The 16,005-nt window shown below is 49.2% G+C and overlaps 1 protein-coding gene across 1 annotated transcript in view; it reads left to right on the forward strand.

Annotated features, from left to right (window-relative positions):
• TDRD9 (tudor domain containing 9) overlaps window positions 1-16,005 on the forward strand; it is a 2,559,831-nt gene that overhangs the window by 1,474,242 nt on the left and 1,069,584 nt on the right. Inside the window, exon 25 of the mRNA XM_069638191.1 lies at window positions 3,669-3,780. Within this exon, the coding sequence (XP_069494292.1) occupies window positions 3,669-3,780 (112 nt within the window). The remainder of the gene's footprint in view (window positions 1-3,668; window positions 3,781-16,005) is intronic.

Here is a 16,005-nt window from a genome sequence, read left to right on the forward strand (position 1 = left end):
ATTATTTAAAACCACACTCTAAAATATACTACACACAACCAATTCCTTTGGTTTAGGTCAATTCAAGGTAAGTACATTAGGCTTTGACAGACCGGTGTTGTGAAACAAAAGACGTTGAGGACTAAAAAGATAACGGTAAGCTGGCCTTACTACTACTACTCCTCGATCTATCGGCAGCCTTTGATCTCGTCAACTATCAAATCCTCTGTCGCCACCTGAAATCGGCTGTACACTTCTCTGATAAAGCTACCAAATGGAACAAGCCCTTCCTGGACAACAGGCAGATGAGGGTATTCTCACCGACCGCTTCTGCAGAACCCACTCCGGTACCTTGTGGGGTACCTCAGGGCTCTTGTACCTCACCTACGCTTTACAACGTTTTCACGAAACCACTGTTTGATGTCTTGATTATCTGGGTGTCACCTACACCAACTACGCGGATGACACCCAGATACTCATCCCAATTACAGGCGATTACGTAGTGGATACTAAAGCCTTGAATGATATCTATCAAGTCATCCAAGCATGGCTGGCTCAGCATGAGCTCTGTCTTAATGATAAGACAGAGCTCCTCATCCTAGGTTCTCAACGACTAAACAGACTCGACCCGGCCTTCAAAACCTTCTACATTGATGGTAACACCATTAAAGTCTCTTCCAACACCAAAACATTAGGAATTTACCTCGACTCTACCCTATCACTCAATAGACAAACTAATGCAGTTGTCTCAGCATCCGCCTACACATGTAAGCTTATTACAGCATGTCGCCCCTTCCTCACCACACAACTGTATCCTGGCCAGGACATTGGTCATGGCCAAATTAGACTACTGTAATGCCCTATATCTTGGGACTAGCCAACGTAACCTGAACAAACTACAGGTTATGCAAAATAATGCAATTAGAGCCGCCCTTAACATTTCCAGATCCTCACACATTTCTGAGACAAGGAGAAGCTTACATTGGTTATCAGTGACGCAAAGAATCGCTCTGAAATCTCTTACCCTCACACATAAATGTGTGATCAATCAGGCCCTCATCTATCTCTCCTCTCGCTTCTCTTACTACACGCCCGCCAGACTACTCAGATCGGCTCAAGCACACTGTCTGACCATCCCCAGATACAAACTGCAGAAAGCTGGGGGAATCAGCTTCCCTGTCCTTTTTCTCCAAACTGTGGAACTCAATTCCCTTACCCATTAGATCTGAACACTCTCCTACCCTCTTGAAACATAGAACCAAATTATGGCTAGCTAACAATGTTGCCTAAATGACCTAACTCATTTCAGGATTCTCGCTCGGCTTTTAACTGCCTTCGCCTGTATGTATTCCTGCTAACTGTAGATATTGTGTACAACACATTAACTATGTATAGCGCTACCGCGACTGTAAATACTCTGCACATTACATATTATGTCTTATTGTATGTATATATTGCATTAACTCTCCACTTTTAACTGTAACCAGTACTGTATTACACTACCATGTCAAGATATGCGCCCGGTTGCCCTTGGGCCTGGCTGCGCTATATAAATAAATAAAATACAAATACAAAATACGTTACCGGGGGTTAAACGCTCACTTTTTGACAGTAATGGCAGTTCAGTCTTACGAAAGAAAGCGTACTCACGGGAAGAATTCTAACCGTAGTCAAACACACTTAGCACATTGAATTAAAACCAGTGAATAGTGGAGAAAAATCACAGGCAATACTTTTGTCAAGGCACTATCATCGGAGGACGTGTTCTAAAAAACAGATAGTCAATAGGCCTGCGCCAGTGTCAAATGGAGCAGAGCTCTGTTGCCCAGGATCACATGATAGAACAGTTCGAGATGGACGTTGCCAGGAGTACTTGGATATTGTCAAAAGGAGGCAAAAGTTTTATAAGAGGGAAGGAAGAAAGGACAAGCCTTCGGCAAGGAAAAGGGTTCACCCCGATTCCTCCATGCCGGACAGAGAGAACGACCAAATGAACACAGTACCTTATTCAAATGAAGAAAAGCTGGTGTCACAGCAGTTGTTCCTGGTAGTTCCTGCAGACTCACGGGTCCTGGAGCTTCAGTTGTGGGATCAAGGAGGACGTCTGGAGAGATCTGCACTACCCTACGAGGAGGCCAGCAGCAGCAAAGCAACGGTGAATAAAAGGTGCGCTCCTTTAAAACCGGAGAGGGCTCTTCTGATGGCTATCCGGACCACTACAGCTTTGTGCAGCGATTTCGATCCAGACGAGGATTCTCTGGCTGTAGGTGGTGAGCTGGTTGATCCCACCAGGCTCAAGGGAAGAAGACGCCGGACTGGATCTTCTTTCGTTGAAGGGTAGATGACACAGGACTGCAGCAGGGCTTCACCGGGACTCGGGATTTGCAGCAGCTGTCTTCTTCTCTGCTTCTCGTATGTTCTTGTAGTTCCAGTGCCGATTGAGTTCCAGCCCAAGAGTCCTGCCTTTTATGAGAAAATCCCCCATTCACACAGCCTGGCTGTCAATCACATAGCAGGGGGGTTGTCCAGCCCGGACAACGCCTCCAGCCAATGGACACAAATTGCGACTTGGGTCTCCAAGGAGACCCTGTGCAGGGGGTGACTAAACCCCTCCCTCACATTCAGCCCACCTACCCAGACGCCAAAGGAGGGCTTCTGGACAGAAGCCCGCCAAAGGTCGGCTAACAAAGAAGGCAAACCTGGTTTGCCGCGCAAAGTAAAACACAAGAAGGATATTAACACAATGAAATGGCGACTAAATCCGACCGGAGCCAAAATAAAGAGTATTTGGTCATGCAGGTTTAAGTCTGAGGCTAATCCAATAGCCTAAAACTGTGTCACGTGTATATAGTATAATCACGGTAGAATAGATAGGGTAGATGCCACTGCCACCAGCCAAGTCTTAGTGTTAAAGGAGCGAAACAAAGCTCCAAGAGGTGCAGACAAAAAGGAGTAGGAATTAACCCCTTCGAATACTTCATGTAAAATGGGGTTGTATTGGGTCTGCCGTTTAAATGACTAAAGTAAATGGCAACTTTACCTGTTTCTTGGGGACAGTAGTCCGCCCCAGAAAAATGGAGTCAGTGGGAAGTCTTAGAGACAACCCTGTGCCACTGCAACAAGGGTGCTGTGTAACACACACAAAAAGTTGGGCTCATGGAGTGGTGTGCTCCAGAGCCCAAGATGACACAAAGTAGAAATACACATGGCAAAACACATGTAAGATTGGGAAAAAGGTTCACACTCTTACCAGGTGGAAAAAATAAACCCCAGAAATCCAGAAAAGCTGCTGAGGGACTCACTAGGTAAGGGAAATTAGCCATAAATGAGAATTCTCCCCAGCAGGTAGATGCCAAGCTCCGTTAAATCCCACGACACATGCCTAGTCAGTAGATAAGTTGACTTCAGTGGCGGAAAACACGTCTCTATCATCCCTAATAGGTAGACAACAAGCTCAGTTAAATCACATAACATGTGCCTAGATCATCCCTCATCAGCAGATTGCAACTCATTTTGATCACGGAAAGCATGCATATAATTTTTCACAAGATCAAGCCACGACCGCTGCTTGAATTACCAAGATTGCTTTCGTCATTTAAGCCAAGTGCTCACTCTGGGTGTGCAACGTTTTTCTCATGCGTAATTGGTCATTGAAACAATGTAAGAACATTGTCACTTTTTTTCCCTAGAATACATGTCGACTTCCAGAAGCAGATGGTTGAACCTGTGCACATTTCTTTTGGTGTTCCTGAACAAGTGCAAACCATCACCAGTCTCAATCTCTCCATTAACGTCACAGAGGTAAGTCACACCAGCTACATTCCTCAACCAGAGCTACGGATGTGTTTCTGTTTAAATGCCATGTGTTGAAAGATGTTAAAGTAAATAAAACCTCCATGACATGGATGTGAAACGCAACAAATGTGGCTATGCTTTGTATCTCTACATGCTCTATCCTTTTTAAAGTTCAAAACTGTTTTTTTTTCTTTGCAAATATATTTTTATTAGTTTTGTACATTCCAGCTTTGCAGCGCACATCAGATTAGTTGTGAGGAGTAAAGCTTGGATAACTGGTAACAAACGATGCAAAAGGTACCATATCACTAACTAACATGGTCCATAGGGGTGGGAGAAGGAGGGAAGGGGACAAGGAGGGTGGATAGCTAGCAAGGGAGACAGCAGTTTCTGTTTACACTTGTTCAGGGGAGGAGATGCACATCTGGCGCTTGGTCATCTTGCAAGCTTGGGGACGATTCACCAGGGGACCTGCGACTGTTGACCCGGGACGTCTAGCCTGTTTAGTTCCTCTGCCACATGCAGTTTTCAGGGTTATGCCTTTGGCCCTGCGACTGCTCTTCTAATCTAGTTTCTTCAACCATCACAGTGTTGGGGGTTGCCTTGCCAGCCCTGGGTACTGCTGCGTGTAGTCCAGGAAGGAAGTCCAGGTCTAGTAGAACTTGTCCCTGTTCCCAAACCGGATGCTGTGACTTTTTCGGCTGCGCTAATGTCCCAACATTTGGACCACCACATTGGGATTGCTGGGCCTTCCAAGAGTTTCAGAGTCTGGCTATGGTGGCCATCAGGAGGTGCAGGCATAGATCTGCCCTTCGGCTGGTCATCGGGAATTGGCCTTCACAGGTTGCTCCTAATGGGACTATTCCCGGGTCCCATGGGATTGTAAGACCTGTGATCACTTTAATTTGATCCAGGACAGTTTGCCAGAATTGGGTGGCCTTGTGGCATGTCCATAGGAGGTGAAACAGCATTCCCTTGTCGGGGCACTCTCTAGAGCAGTACGGAGGGATAAATGGGTTGCATTTATTAAGTATCTCTGGGGTTCTGTACCATTTGTAGCACTCTTTAAATGCCCCTTCTTTGTTGGTTATGCATTTGGAGCTTTTGTGCCCCCTGGCCCAGATGTGGCTCCATTCCTCGGGGTCTGTCTCTGGCTAGGTCTTTTTCCCATTTCAACATGTAGGCCTCCTTTTTGCTTGGGTCCGCCCTGTCAAGTAACTTGTACAGTGTGGATATCTTCCCTTTACGGGGAGTTTGACGCAAGTGTCCTCTCTAGGGCTGTGAGATCTCTACTTCCGTTTTCTTCATTATCTCACTTGAGAGCCAGTGTCTGGGCTGAGCGTTTCTGGGACCTGGAATTTGGCTTTACAGGCTTTGAAGTTCAGTGGGTTTCCATCCTCGAAGTCAGCGGCCCGCTGCAGCCCCCCTTCCTTCCACTTGTGGAAGGTACTTGGGGTAGTACCTGGAGTAAAGTCCGGATTGTCCCAGATAGGAGTAAATGGCCCGGTCGTCATTCTACTCTTCCATAGGCGGGCTGCTTTCTGCCAGTTCATCACTGTATTTTTGGTCACCGGAAGCGGCCATGCATTCGGGGCATATGCGTGTTTCTTTGTGTGCGGAAGCGACTCTATTGGGACCTGGCACCAGGCTTCCTCCAGGACTAGCCATCAGGCTTGTTGGCATTGATTCGATATGCAAAGGCATGCGAGAGGTGAGGCGCTAGGTTGTACCTGGACACATCCGGGATCCCCAGGCCGCCGACTGTTGAGCTATGGAGCATGATGCACCTAGGGATTCACACTTTCTTGCCCTTCCAAACAATTTTCAGAATGTTTGTCTGCAGCTTCTGTATGTCTTTTTTTCTGAACCGTTACGGGGAGGGCTAGGCAGTGGTAGAGTAGTCTCGGAACCAGATTCTTTTTTAGAGCAGTGATCCTGCCAAACCATGATATTTCCTGTTTCTGCCAGCGGGTCAGATCCTTTTTAAATTCTTTAAACAGTGGGAGGAAGTTTAGTTTGTATATTCTTTCTGATTTGTTTGGGAGCTGAACCCCCAGATAACGGAGTTGTGATTTCGCCTCTGGTATCAGGCGATTGGCTTCTACTGCGTTCTGGCGCTTCCTCTGCATGTTGAGACCCATTGCCGTTGATTTGGAGATGTTTATCTGGAGTCCAGACACCTCCCCGAATGCTTCAAGCTCATGCCACAGGGCCTTCGTCAATGTTTACGGCTGGGTAAGTGTCAGTAGCACATCGTCAGCATACAGGGCAGCTTTATACGATTCCCCTCTGATTTCAAGGCCATATGTGGCCGGGTTGTGGCAGATTCTACTGACGAACGGCTCCATTGAGAGTGCAAATATAAGAAGGGATAGGGGACACCCTTGCCTGGTGCCTCTTGTTATCTTGATGCTGTCCTATCTGCTTCCATTCAGTCTAAGCCTGGTAGAGGAATGTTGGTAGTTGGCTAATGTCCATTTTACGAAGTTTGGTCCAAACCCATATTGCAGTAGCGTTTCTCGTATGTACCCCCAGTCTAGCATATCGAAAGCTTTGGGTGCGTCTAGCGACATGACCACCATTTCCGATCCCGTCCTATTTGCTGATTCGATGATGTTTATCGTTCTTCTGATGAGTGCTGCGGCACGGTGTTAGGCAGAATCCTGTGCAGTGCCCTTAGGGACCACTACACACAATTAAGACTACAGGTGGCAATACAAGTTTTACCTTTGGTACAAGCCTGTACTACACTGTTAAAGTGGTAGCAGTAGTGGAACAGCCAGACTTATCTCAAGAGTAAGTGAGCAGCAGTAGAGATTACACAAAGGGACCACAATTACTGTGACTCAAGCAAACACTGACTCAAGGGTTCAGGTAAAAAATATAAGTACATTTATTTTTAAACGATCTGATATAAACACAACACTTCTATTAATTCAAAACCGCACGTAAAATATACTACAACCAACCAATTCACTTTGGTAGACTCTAACTCAAGGTAAGTTGCCTGTGTTTCAATGGACCGTTGTTATGAAACAAAAGACGTTAGCGTGAATACTCTTGCAATCACTTTTTGACAGTAATGACAGTTCGGTCTTACCAAAGAAATGCGTATCCGCGGCAAGAATTGTTACCGGGCCAAAAACACACTTAGCACCTGGGTTAACCAGAGAGAGTTGGGCTCAAAAATCGCAGGCAATGCTTTTGTCAAGGCAGACAGAATCAAAGAACACTCATAGACAGAAATTCAAGAGTCAATAGGCCGGAGCCAGTGTCAAGTGGAACGGGGTTCCTGTTGTCGAGGATCACAAAGTCGGATAGGTCGAGATTCAACGTTGCCAGGAGTACTTAGATATTGTCAACAGAGGAAGCAAAAGTTATAAGGAGGGAAGACAAGGGCAAGCCTTGGATATGAAGAAAAGGGATTCACCCTAGTTCCTCAAGTAGAACACCGTACCTTATTCAATGGAGAAGCTGGTGCCCTGGCAGTTGTTCCTGTTGGTTTCCTGCAGACCCACGGTTACTGGAGCTTCATTGCGAAGGAGGACGTCTGGAGGGGTCTGCACCGCACAGGGATGAAGCCGGCAGCAGCGACGATGAATAAAAGGTGCGCTCCTTAAAAACAGGAGAGGCTCTTTAGATGGCTCTCCGGACCACTACAGCAGTGTGCAGCGATTTCGACCAAGAAGAGGATCCCCTGGCTGTGGAAGATGAGCTGGTTATCCCCACCAAGCTCAAGCGAAGAAGACTCCGGACTGGATCTTCTCTGGTCGTTGAAGGGTAGATGGCTCGGACCTGCAGCAGGGCTTCACCGGGACGGGGTAGTTGCAGCAGCCGTCTTCTTCTCCGCTTCTCTTCGGTTCCTTGTAGTTCCAGTGGCGACTCTGACTTCTAGCCCAAGAGACCTGCCTTTTACGTGAAAATCCCCCATTCACACAACCTGGCTGTCAATCACGCAGCAAGAGGGTTGTCCGGCCCAAACAACCACCTCAGCCAATCATGGCAAAGTGCGACTTGGGTTTCCTAAGATACCCTGTGCAGGGGGTGGCTACACCCCTCCCTCACATTCAGCCCACCTAGACACTGAGGCGCCTGGAGGAGGGCTTCTGAGCAGAAGCCCGCCAAAAGTTGGTGAACAAAGAAGGCAAACCTGGTTTGCCGCGCAAAGTAAAACACAGGAAGGACTTTAACAAAAAGAAATGGCAAATAAACCCGACCAGAGCCAAAAGAAAAATTATTTGGTCAAGCGGTTTTAGTTCGAGACTAAAATAATAGCCTGAAACAATACCACGTTTATATGATATAATTGCGGTAGAAAAGTTAGGGTAGATACCACTGCCACCAGCCAAGTCTAAATGTTAAGAGCGAAACAATGCTCTAGGAGGTACCGGTACAAAAGGGATACGAATAACCCTTTCCAGTACTCCATGGAAGAAGGGGTGTACTGGATCTGTGGCAAATTGACTAAGTAAAGTTAATGGCAACTTTTCCCTTTTCTGGGGGAACTGTAGTCAGCCCCAGAAATGGAGTCGGTGGGAAGTCTAAAAGACAACCCTGTGTCACTGCACTGAAGGTGCTGTGTAACACACAAAAGAAGGGGACTACTGAAGTGTTGTACTTCAGAGTCCACAATCATAAAAACAGGTAAAAGACACATGGCAAAACATGGGTAAGAGTGGGGGAAAAGCTCACACTCTTACCAAGTAAAAAAATAAACTGCAGAAGTCCAGCAAAGCAGCTGGGGGACTCACTAGGTGAGGGAAATTAGCCATAAAATGAGAATTCTCCCTAACACCCGGGATGAAACCCGTTTGATCTGGGTGTATCTTGTCTAGGAGCAGTGGTGCTAGTCTCCTCGCCAGAATTTTTGCGTACACCTTAGCGTCGTTGTTTAGCAGGGTAATAGGGCGGTATGATGAGCATTGAACGCAGTCTTTCCCGGGCTTTAGTATAAGAAATGTTAGCGATTCCTCCATGGATGGGGTGGTGGATCCCATCGAGGGGAATTAATTGAACAGCCCCGCCAGTTGGGGTGCCTGGATGAGCACAAACTTTTTGTAGAATTGGACTGAGAGTCTATCTGGTACTGGGGTAGTGTTTTTTTTAAAAGAGCGAATGTTGTCACACACCACCTCCGGCATAATTGGGTCTTCCAGAGCTTCAAGGTGGGGGTGCCAAGGTTCTTTTCGGGCTGACTTTAAGGATTGCTATTGCGTAGCTTTATCTCTTAGGGGTCCAGCCATAATCTTCCTGTGATATTCTGTCATCACCGCCGGTTTCTCAGCATTTGTGCAGTGAAGGGTGCCAGAGCTGTCTCCCAGACATTGAATAATGTTCTGTGCTTTTAACTTCTTAAGCTTATGGACCAGGAGGCGGTTAGCTTTATTACTGTTCAGATAAAACATTTGCTTGGTGTAGGTTAGCGTTCTGGCTGATCGGTCCGCTACGTGCTTTTCCAGTGTGGCTTTTGCTTTTTTCAGTTTGCTGCCTACTTTTCTGGTTTGGCTTTGTTTGAAGCTACTCTCTATTTCTGCAACCTTGCCTCTAGTTTGTCTTGCTGCAGTTGGTTTAGTCGTCTGCGTCTTGCAGTGCAATCCATCACAACTCCGCGGATGACTGGTTTCATTGCGTCCCAGATGATTGCCTTGGAGACCTCTGTGGTCGTGTTCTCTTTGAAGTAGTTAGTTAGGGCTTCCATTATTTCAGTTCTGCATGCTATGTCCATTAGGACCTGGTCCTGGAGTTTCCACGTACGGTATGATGGATCCGGTAGGCCTTGCACCCTTAGACTCATGATGACTGGGGCGTGGTCTGATATGACTCTGTCATATATGGATGTCTTCAATGCATGGGATGAGGGCGCCTATCGCCAGCATGTCGTCAATCCTCGAGTACCCTAGGTGGGTGTGCGAATAAAATGTGTAGTCCCTTACACTTTTTTTTGGAGGCCTCCAAACGTCAATGGTCTCAGTCTCCCTTAAGAATTCTGCCATGGCTAGCGCTTTGACAAAGTCTTCCTTCGATGGGGGCAGTGTCTTGTCCAGATTCGGGTCCGGGGGTAAGTTGAAGTCTCCTCCAATCAGTAGGTGACCTACGGCGAAGGCCGAGATGATCGGTAGGTTACGGAGGAAGCACTCTTGTGCAGAGTTTGGGCAGTAAATTGAGACTGAAGTGTTAGGTAATTCAATCAGGAGGCCTTTCAACAGGAGGTAGTGACTTTCAGGGTCGCGTTTGACTGTTATCTGACTTAGTAGCATGTTGTGGCTCAGGAGCACGGCTCCCCTCCCACCCCCCTTTTCTTTTGTTCCGCTGAGGCAAAGAAGTGTCTTGGGTAACGCTGCGAGGAGATGCGTTTCTTGTAGACAGACAATGTCTGCTGCTGTTTAGGAGAGCCTGTGCTCCTTCGATTTCCTTTTGCCTGGGGCGTTTAGGCCTTGCACGTTCCATGTCAGCATGGTTAGCTCCTTATCCGAGGTGGCCATTGGTGCTCTGTCTTGTTGCTATGCTTAATGCGTCCCTTGATTCGGGTGTGCTGCATGATGCCTGCGTGCGGGTGGTGCTGGTTGCTGCTGTTGGAGTTGTCTTTTGCCGTGATTTCACTCCCCCCATCCCCACCCCCCACCAGATCTTCCCCTTGTGTGTTTCTCCAGCGTCCCGCCCCACCCCCCACATCTACCCCCATCCCACAAACGAAAAACAAACTGGTTTTCCGATCCAGCGGGGCAACCAGGGCCCTGCCGCCAACTCACTAAGCGGCACTATGCCTCACATAGATCCGGATTGGTTATAGCCGTCCTCCCTTGGCTTTGGGCAGTTCTTATGGGTTGTTGCGTGCTTCGCAGCAAGGGTTTTGGGTTCCTCGACTACCTGTGGATTGGCTTGAGAGGCGAAGGCCTGTTGCCAGATGGCTGGGGGGGTCTCAGGATAATTACCTTGTTGCGCCCATATTTCAGTCAGGCCAGCAGAGTTGGCTCAGTTTGTGCTGTACTTTGGGCCTGTGGGGGGTTAATGCCCCCCCCCAGCCCCATCAGCGGTTGTTGGATTTTTTTGTTCCTGGGTTGGGTGCCGCGATCCTGCGTCGGCCCTCCACCCTGGACCAGGAATTCAGGGGTTCCCCCTCTGCTCTCTCCGTGTTGGACCTTGTTGTTTCGGGTTCGCCATCATTTGGTTCAGGGTTCATGAAGCTTTCGGCTTCTCTTGGGGTATGGATATGCTGGGGGACTCCCTCCCGTGAGAACGCAAGGGCTGTGGGAAAACTCCAGAGGTATATGATTTTTTTCTTGCAGCCATTCCATCATGGGCTTAAGGGCTTTCCTCTTTGCCAATGTGGACGCGGCAAGATCTTGGTACAGCGAAATCGTGGCATCTCTGAAGTTTATGCGGGACATGCCTCTGGCTTCCCGCATTATTTCCTCTTTAAGTCTGTAAAAGTACACTCGTGCCAGCACGTCCGAGGATGTGGAGGCGTTTTGCTTTACTCTTGTCCTATGTACCCTGTCAAGCTCCAGCGGGGATTCATCAGGGAGGGTTATGAAGAAGCAGAATAAGTCGTTGACATAGGCCCCCAGTTCCTAGTCTGGGATTGATGCCGGAATTTCTCTTAAGCGGATGTTGTTGCTCTTGGAATGATTTTCGGCGTCCTTCTGTTTGGCTTCAAGTGCTTCGCTTTTGGCTTCTAGTGCAACCAGCCTGTCCGTCCCCTCTCCCATTTCAAAATTCTGTTCGTAGAGTGTGGTTTCAATTTCTACGGTTGTTGATTCAACCTCTTATTCGGTTGTCAGCGTTGAAATCTTGCTCTTCACCTCAGGAGTCCCTTTTTGGTACTCCTTCGTGATGGCAGATAGGAGTTCGTGCAGGTCTGCTTTTGTGACTGTGCACCCTGGTCAGGACCCTCTTCTGCGCTTTAACTTGGTACTGCGCTGTCGGTATGCTCCCCCCCCTTTTTGGTTTCTCTGCCATCGGTGTCGTGAGCAGTGTAGCAATGTCCGTCTGCTTTGCCGGCTTGAGGTTTTTAGGCATTGTGAGGGCCTTCACCGTCCTGGGGGAGGGGGAGGGATGGGGGTGAGGAGGAAGTTCCACCATCAGCGTTTGCACCTTTATTTGCTTGTGACAGGGTTCCTCACCCTATGTATCAGCTGCTGAGACCCCTCTGGGTACTGTTAATAGGAGTTCAGTGCACCTCTATTCCGCTCCTGGCAGATTATGGGGGGGCTATGAGTAGCCTGGGGGCTGCTATGAGCCTGTGGGTGCACTAGCGCTCTAGTCTTCGGGGTTTCCTTGAGGTGTATGAGGTCAGGGTGCTGGAGCATAGTGAACTGGGTCTGGCCTGTGATTTGCTGTGAAAAGAAGCCTGCCAGCCCACCCCAATGCCTTAGGTCCCTAAGGCCACCCCCTTTGTGGCTGAATTAGTCTGCTTGGCTTTCGTTCCTTGAGGCAGGAGAGCACTACTTATGACACTGCTGAGTCCCCCACGCTGGAGCGGCAGGTGCCGTCTTACCTTTTCTTGGCAGTACCACTGGGCTTGTGTCGTGAGGGAGCGAGGCCCCTGCTTTGCAGTAGGGGGGCCTCAGGAATGGCTCCTGGAGGGGCTGACACGCCTCCGATGTTTCTGCGGCTGCCTCCGCTGTCTCCTCGGCCTTCTTGCCGTTGGGCCGTTAGGTGTTGCATTCCGGGGCAGGTGGTTCAGGCGGTGAAGGGGGTTAGGGCTCCACATGTACCCCCAGGGGCCCTCCTCTGCTTATCCAGCGGGTTCCGGAGCTAGCGCCCCGGCACGTCAGAGGGGCTGCAGCTCTGAGGTGAGGCGAATAGGAGTCCGGCTGCTTTGTTTGGTGCGGAGCTCTGTCCCGGGGCTCCGAGTGCCTGGTGATGGGGTCAGGGACGGCCAGGAGGGGTTGTCGGGGACTATTCACCAGGTTCAGTTAAATCAGACCCCACGCCTGGGTGGATGCTGGAGAGTCGGTCTGACGACGTTGTGTGGCTTCCTCTCGCGTAGCTTCTTATGATATATGTATGATATATGATATGGCATTTGTAACGCGCCTATACACAAGTTTCAAGGTGCGACGAGGCAGGGAGGGGGGGAACAAGGGGAAGACAGACAACGATCCTACTAGGCCAGGTGTTATTCAGACCGCGCAAGTGCAGTGGTAGGGGGAAGGGAAAAAGTGCAAGGGGAAGGAGAGGGGCGAAGTGCAGTAAAAAGTAAGTAGAATGAAAATAAATAAAAGGGCCAGCTGGTGGCAAGTGCAAGGTAAGTGCAGAACAAGTGCTGGGAAGGGGGGGCTGTAGGGATACAGAGACAGTCCCGCAGTGCAGGGGTTGCCAGGGAGGCAGTGGAAGTGGTGAGTGGCTGGGCCCAGGACCGAGGTCAGTGAGAGTGGCCCAGTTGCAGATTCAGTACAGTTTCAGTGAAGAATTTAGCAAGGGAGAGAGAAAGCAGAAGCAAAGAGGAAGGTTTTGAGGTGCTTCCGGAACCGGAGATGGTTCTCCTCAAGTTTCAGGGAGGCAGGAAGGCTGTTCCAGAGGGAGGCCCCTGCCGCAGAGAGGGATCTACCCTCAGCTCGTTGCTTCGAGAAGCGGCTGACCCTGAGGGCGTTGGAGACGGATGAGCGAAGGGCTCGGGAAGGAAGATATTTAGGAAGAGAGAGTTGAAGGTATTCAGGCCCCAGGCCCCAGAAGGCCTTGTGGACAATGCAGAGGGTTTTGAACTTAATCCTTGCAGTCACTGGGAGCCAGTGTAGAGATTTCAGTCCTGGAGAGATATACGGTCCCTGGGCTTGAGGCCAGGACAAGTCTCGCAGTTCTGTTCTGGATGAGTTGCAGAGGGCGGAGAGTGGAGGCAGGCAGATTAAGATAGAGGCTGTTACAGTAGTCCAGCTTCGAGAGAACCAGGGCTCGGGAGACAGTGAGCTTCTGGGGGAAGGAGAGGAAGGGAAGAATACCTCTGAGGAGGTGCAGCTGGTAGTGTGACTTCTTAGGGACGTCAGATATATGAGGAGAGAAGGAGAGTGTGGAGTCGAAGATGACCCCGAGGTTTTTTGCCTTGCAGGTAGGAGCACGAAGAGTGCCAAGAGAGGCTGGCCAGAGAGTTTGGTTGCCTCGTGGCCCTCCTTGGTCCCGTCCCCGGTCTGGTCACAGCGCTGGACTACGGAGGCACTCCACAAGCCCGGTCTCCCACACAGCACTGCTCCGTGTTGGCCTGTGGAGGGGGGTGGCCGCCCACCCCCTGAGACCACTGGATTCCTCTCCGTCGGGGTGATGGTTGGGTAGTTGATCTACAACAGCCTGGGGGCTCCCCCGCCTCCCAGTGTCATGCGTGGTTCACTCCGATCTAGGATCAGCCGCTGCTTGGAAGGATGGAGCCCCCCTCTGAGCCGTCAGTGGAGTTCCGATCCCTCAGTGTTTGTGGCCGCCTCCCCCCTCCAGCCGAATCATCCACGGACCTGGGGTAAATGTGCCATTTCAGGGGCCATTATAATTCGTAGAAGTCGCCGCCATCTTGCCTGCAGTCCGCTGTCTGCCACGCGATTTTGACACCAATTGGAAGGGGCTGCAGACCCCTAATCTGTGGTGTTTGGGAGTCGGACATCAGTTGCAGCACCCTTTCAGCAATCGAACGCTATCTTTGTAGTCTGTGGGGCGATAGAATTACCGGTGCATTTTCGTTGGCGACGTGGCACCAGCCGGGAGCTGTCACAGAGCCGATCCGACCATCATGGCTCCAAGCCACGCCCCCCTGCCAAAACTGTTTTTTTAACATAAATAAAACATTGTGTAATCAGTACAAGTATAGATATCATTAACAATGAGTGTAACAAAAAGGCACATTAATGTTTTTTTGGTGTCTGTGTGCGCCTTATGGGCATACTATCTGGCCACCAGTAGGCTTTGCAATTACTTTATTCTCTGGCTCCAGCCAGGGCTTTGGGCTGTAGATGCTAGTGGACCCTGCAATCCTCTCCTTTTTACTTGACACTCAGGCTCCAGACAGGCTCTTCACTATAACCCCTAGCAGGCTCCAGACAGGCTCTTCACTATAACCCCTAGTAGGCTGTGTGAAGTCCCTTCAAAGATGGAGCTGACCTACTCTGTAACTGCTTCTTCGCGCCCTCTGTGTTTATTCTGTCAGTTTCCCACATTTCCTTTCCAACTTCTCCCTCTTTCTATCCTGTTTTACATTGTATCACATATCCTAATCTCCCCAATAAGGTGTGGGATTGCTTGGTTTGTTTCGTTATTCTCGTAGGGCTTCCGTGTTTGTTTCATTTGTTAAACGCACCCAGGAACAAAAGATATCACGGCGATAGATACAGTAAGGCATAGGTAGTTACAGTAGAGTCAAGGGTTTTGGTTCAACAGTAGTTACAGAGGTAATCGTGCATATTTGTTGAAAAGTGCAGTTTTGATGTGTTTGCGTAATGCAGGGTAGGAGGATTTGTTCCTGATGGCGGGAGGAAGTGTGTTCCATAACGTGGGAGCGATGACAGTGAAGCAGTATCCCCCTGATCTTTTTCTGGTGACTCTAGGTCTAGTAAGTGAGATGGCAGAAGTTGAACATAGGGTACGCAGAGTTGGTTTCTTGGATATGCAGTGCGTGAGATAGGAGAGAGCTGTGTTGTGGAGGCAGCGGTGAGTAGTGGAGCGTAATTTAAAATCAATGTGTGCTTTGATGGGAAGCCAGTGGGCTTTGCGTCTGATTTGCGAGATGTGCTCTGAGCGTTTGAGGCCCCAAACTGCTCTCAGGGCGTTATTCTGTGTGAGTTGTAGTTTGTGGAAATTCTTGTTGGAGGTCCCTGCTAGGGTGGCATTGCAGTAGTCAAGTTTGCTGCATACGGTTGCTCTAGCAAGAGTGAGGCAGTTGCTAGGGGTGAGGCATTTTCTAGAGAGATTGCGAAGTTTGGTGGAGGCGGCCATTGCTTTCACGTGTTTGTTCAGGTTGAGTTTGACATCTAGGTAGACTCCTAGTTTTTTCACATGGGGGAGACAGGGATACTGCTTCCGTCGATGAAGCAGTAGGCAGAATCAAGATGTTTGAACTGGTGGGGGGAGCCGACAACAAGTAGCTCGGTTTTATCATCGAGGCAGAGGTGGTGGTTCGCCATACAGGCCTGCATGATGATTTAAATGTGATTAATGTTTGCACAGTCGAGTTCAATGGTGCCAGAGAGTTTGAGTTGGCTCTGAGTGTCATCAGAAAAATGTGTGTAACCGATCTTGAGGTTGTCAAGGTGA

Source organism: Ambystoma mexicanum, chromosome 14 (genome assembly GCF_040938575.1).
Source record: "Ambystoma mexicanum isolate Mex_15411 chromosome 14, UKY_AmexF1_1, whole genome shotgun sequence".
Classification (NCBI taxonomy): Eukaryota; Metazoa; Chordata; class Amphibia; order Caudata; family Ambystomatidae; genus Ambystoma; species Ambystoma mexicanum.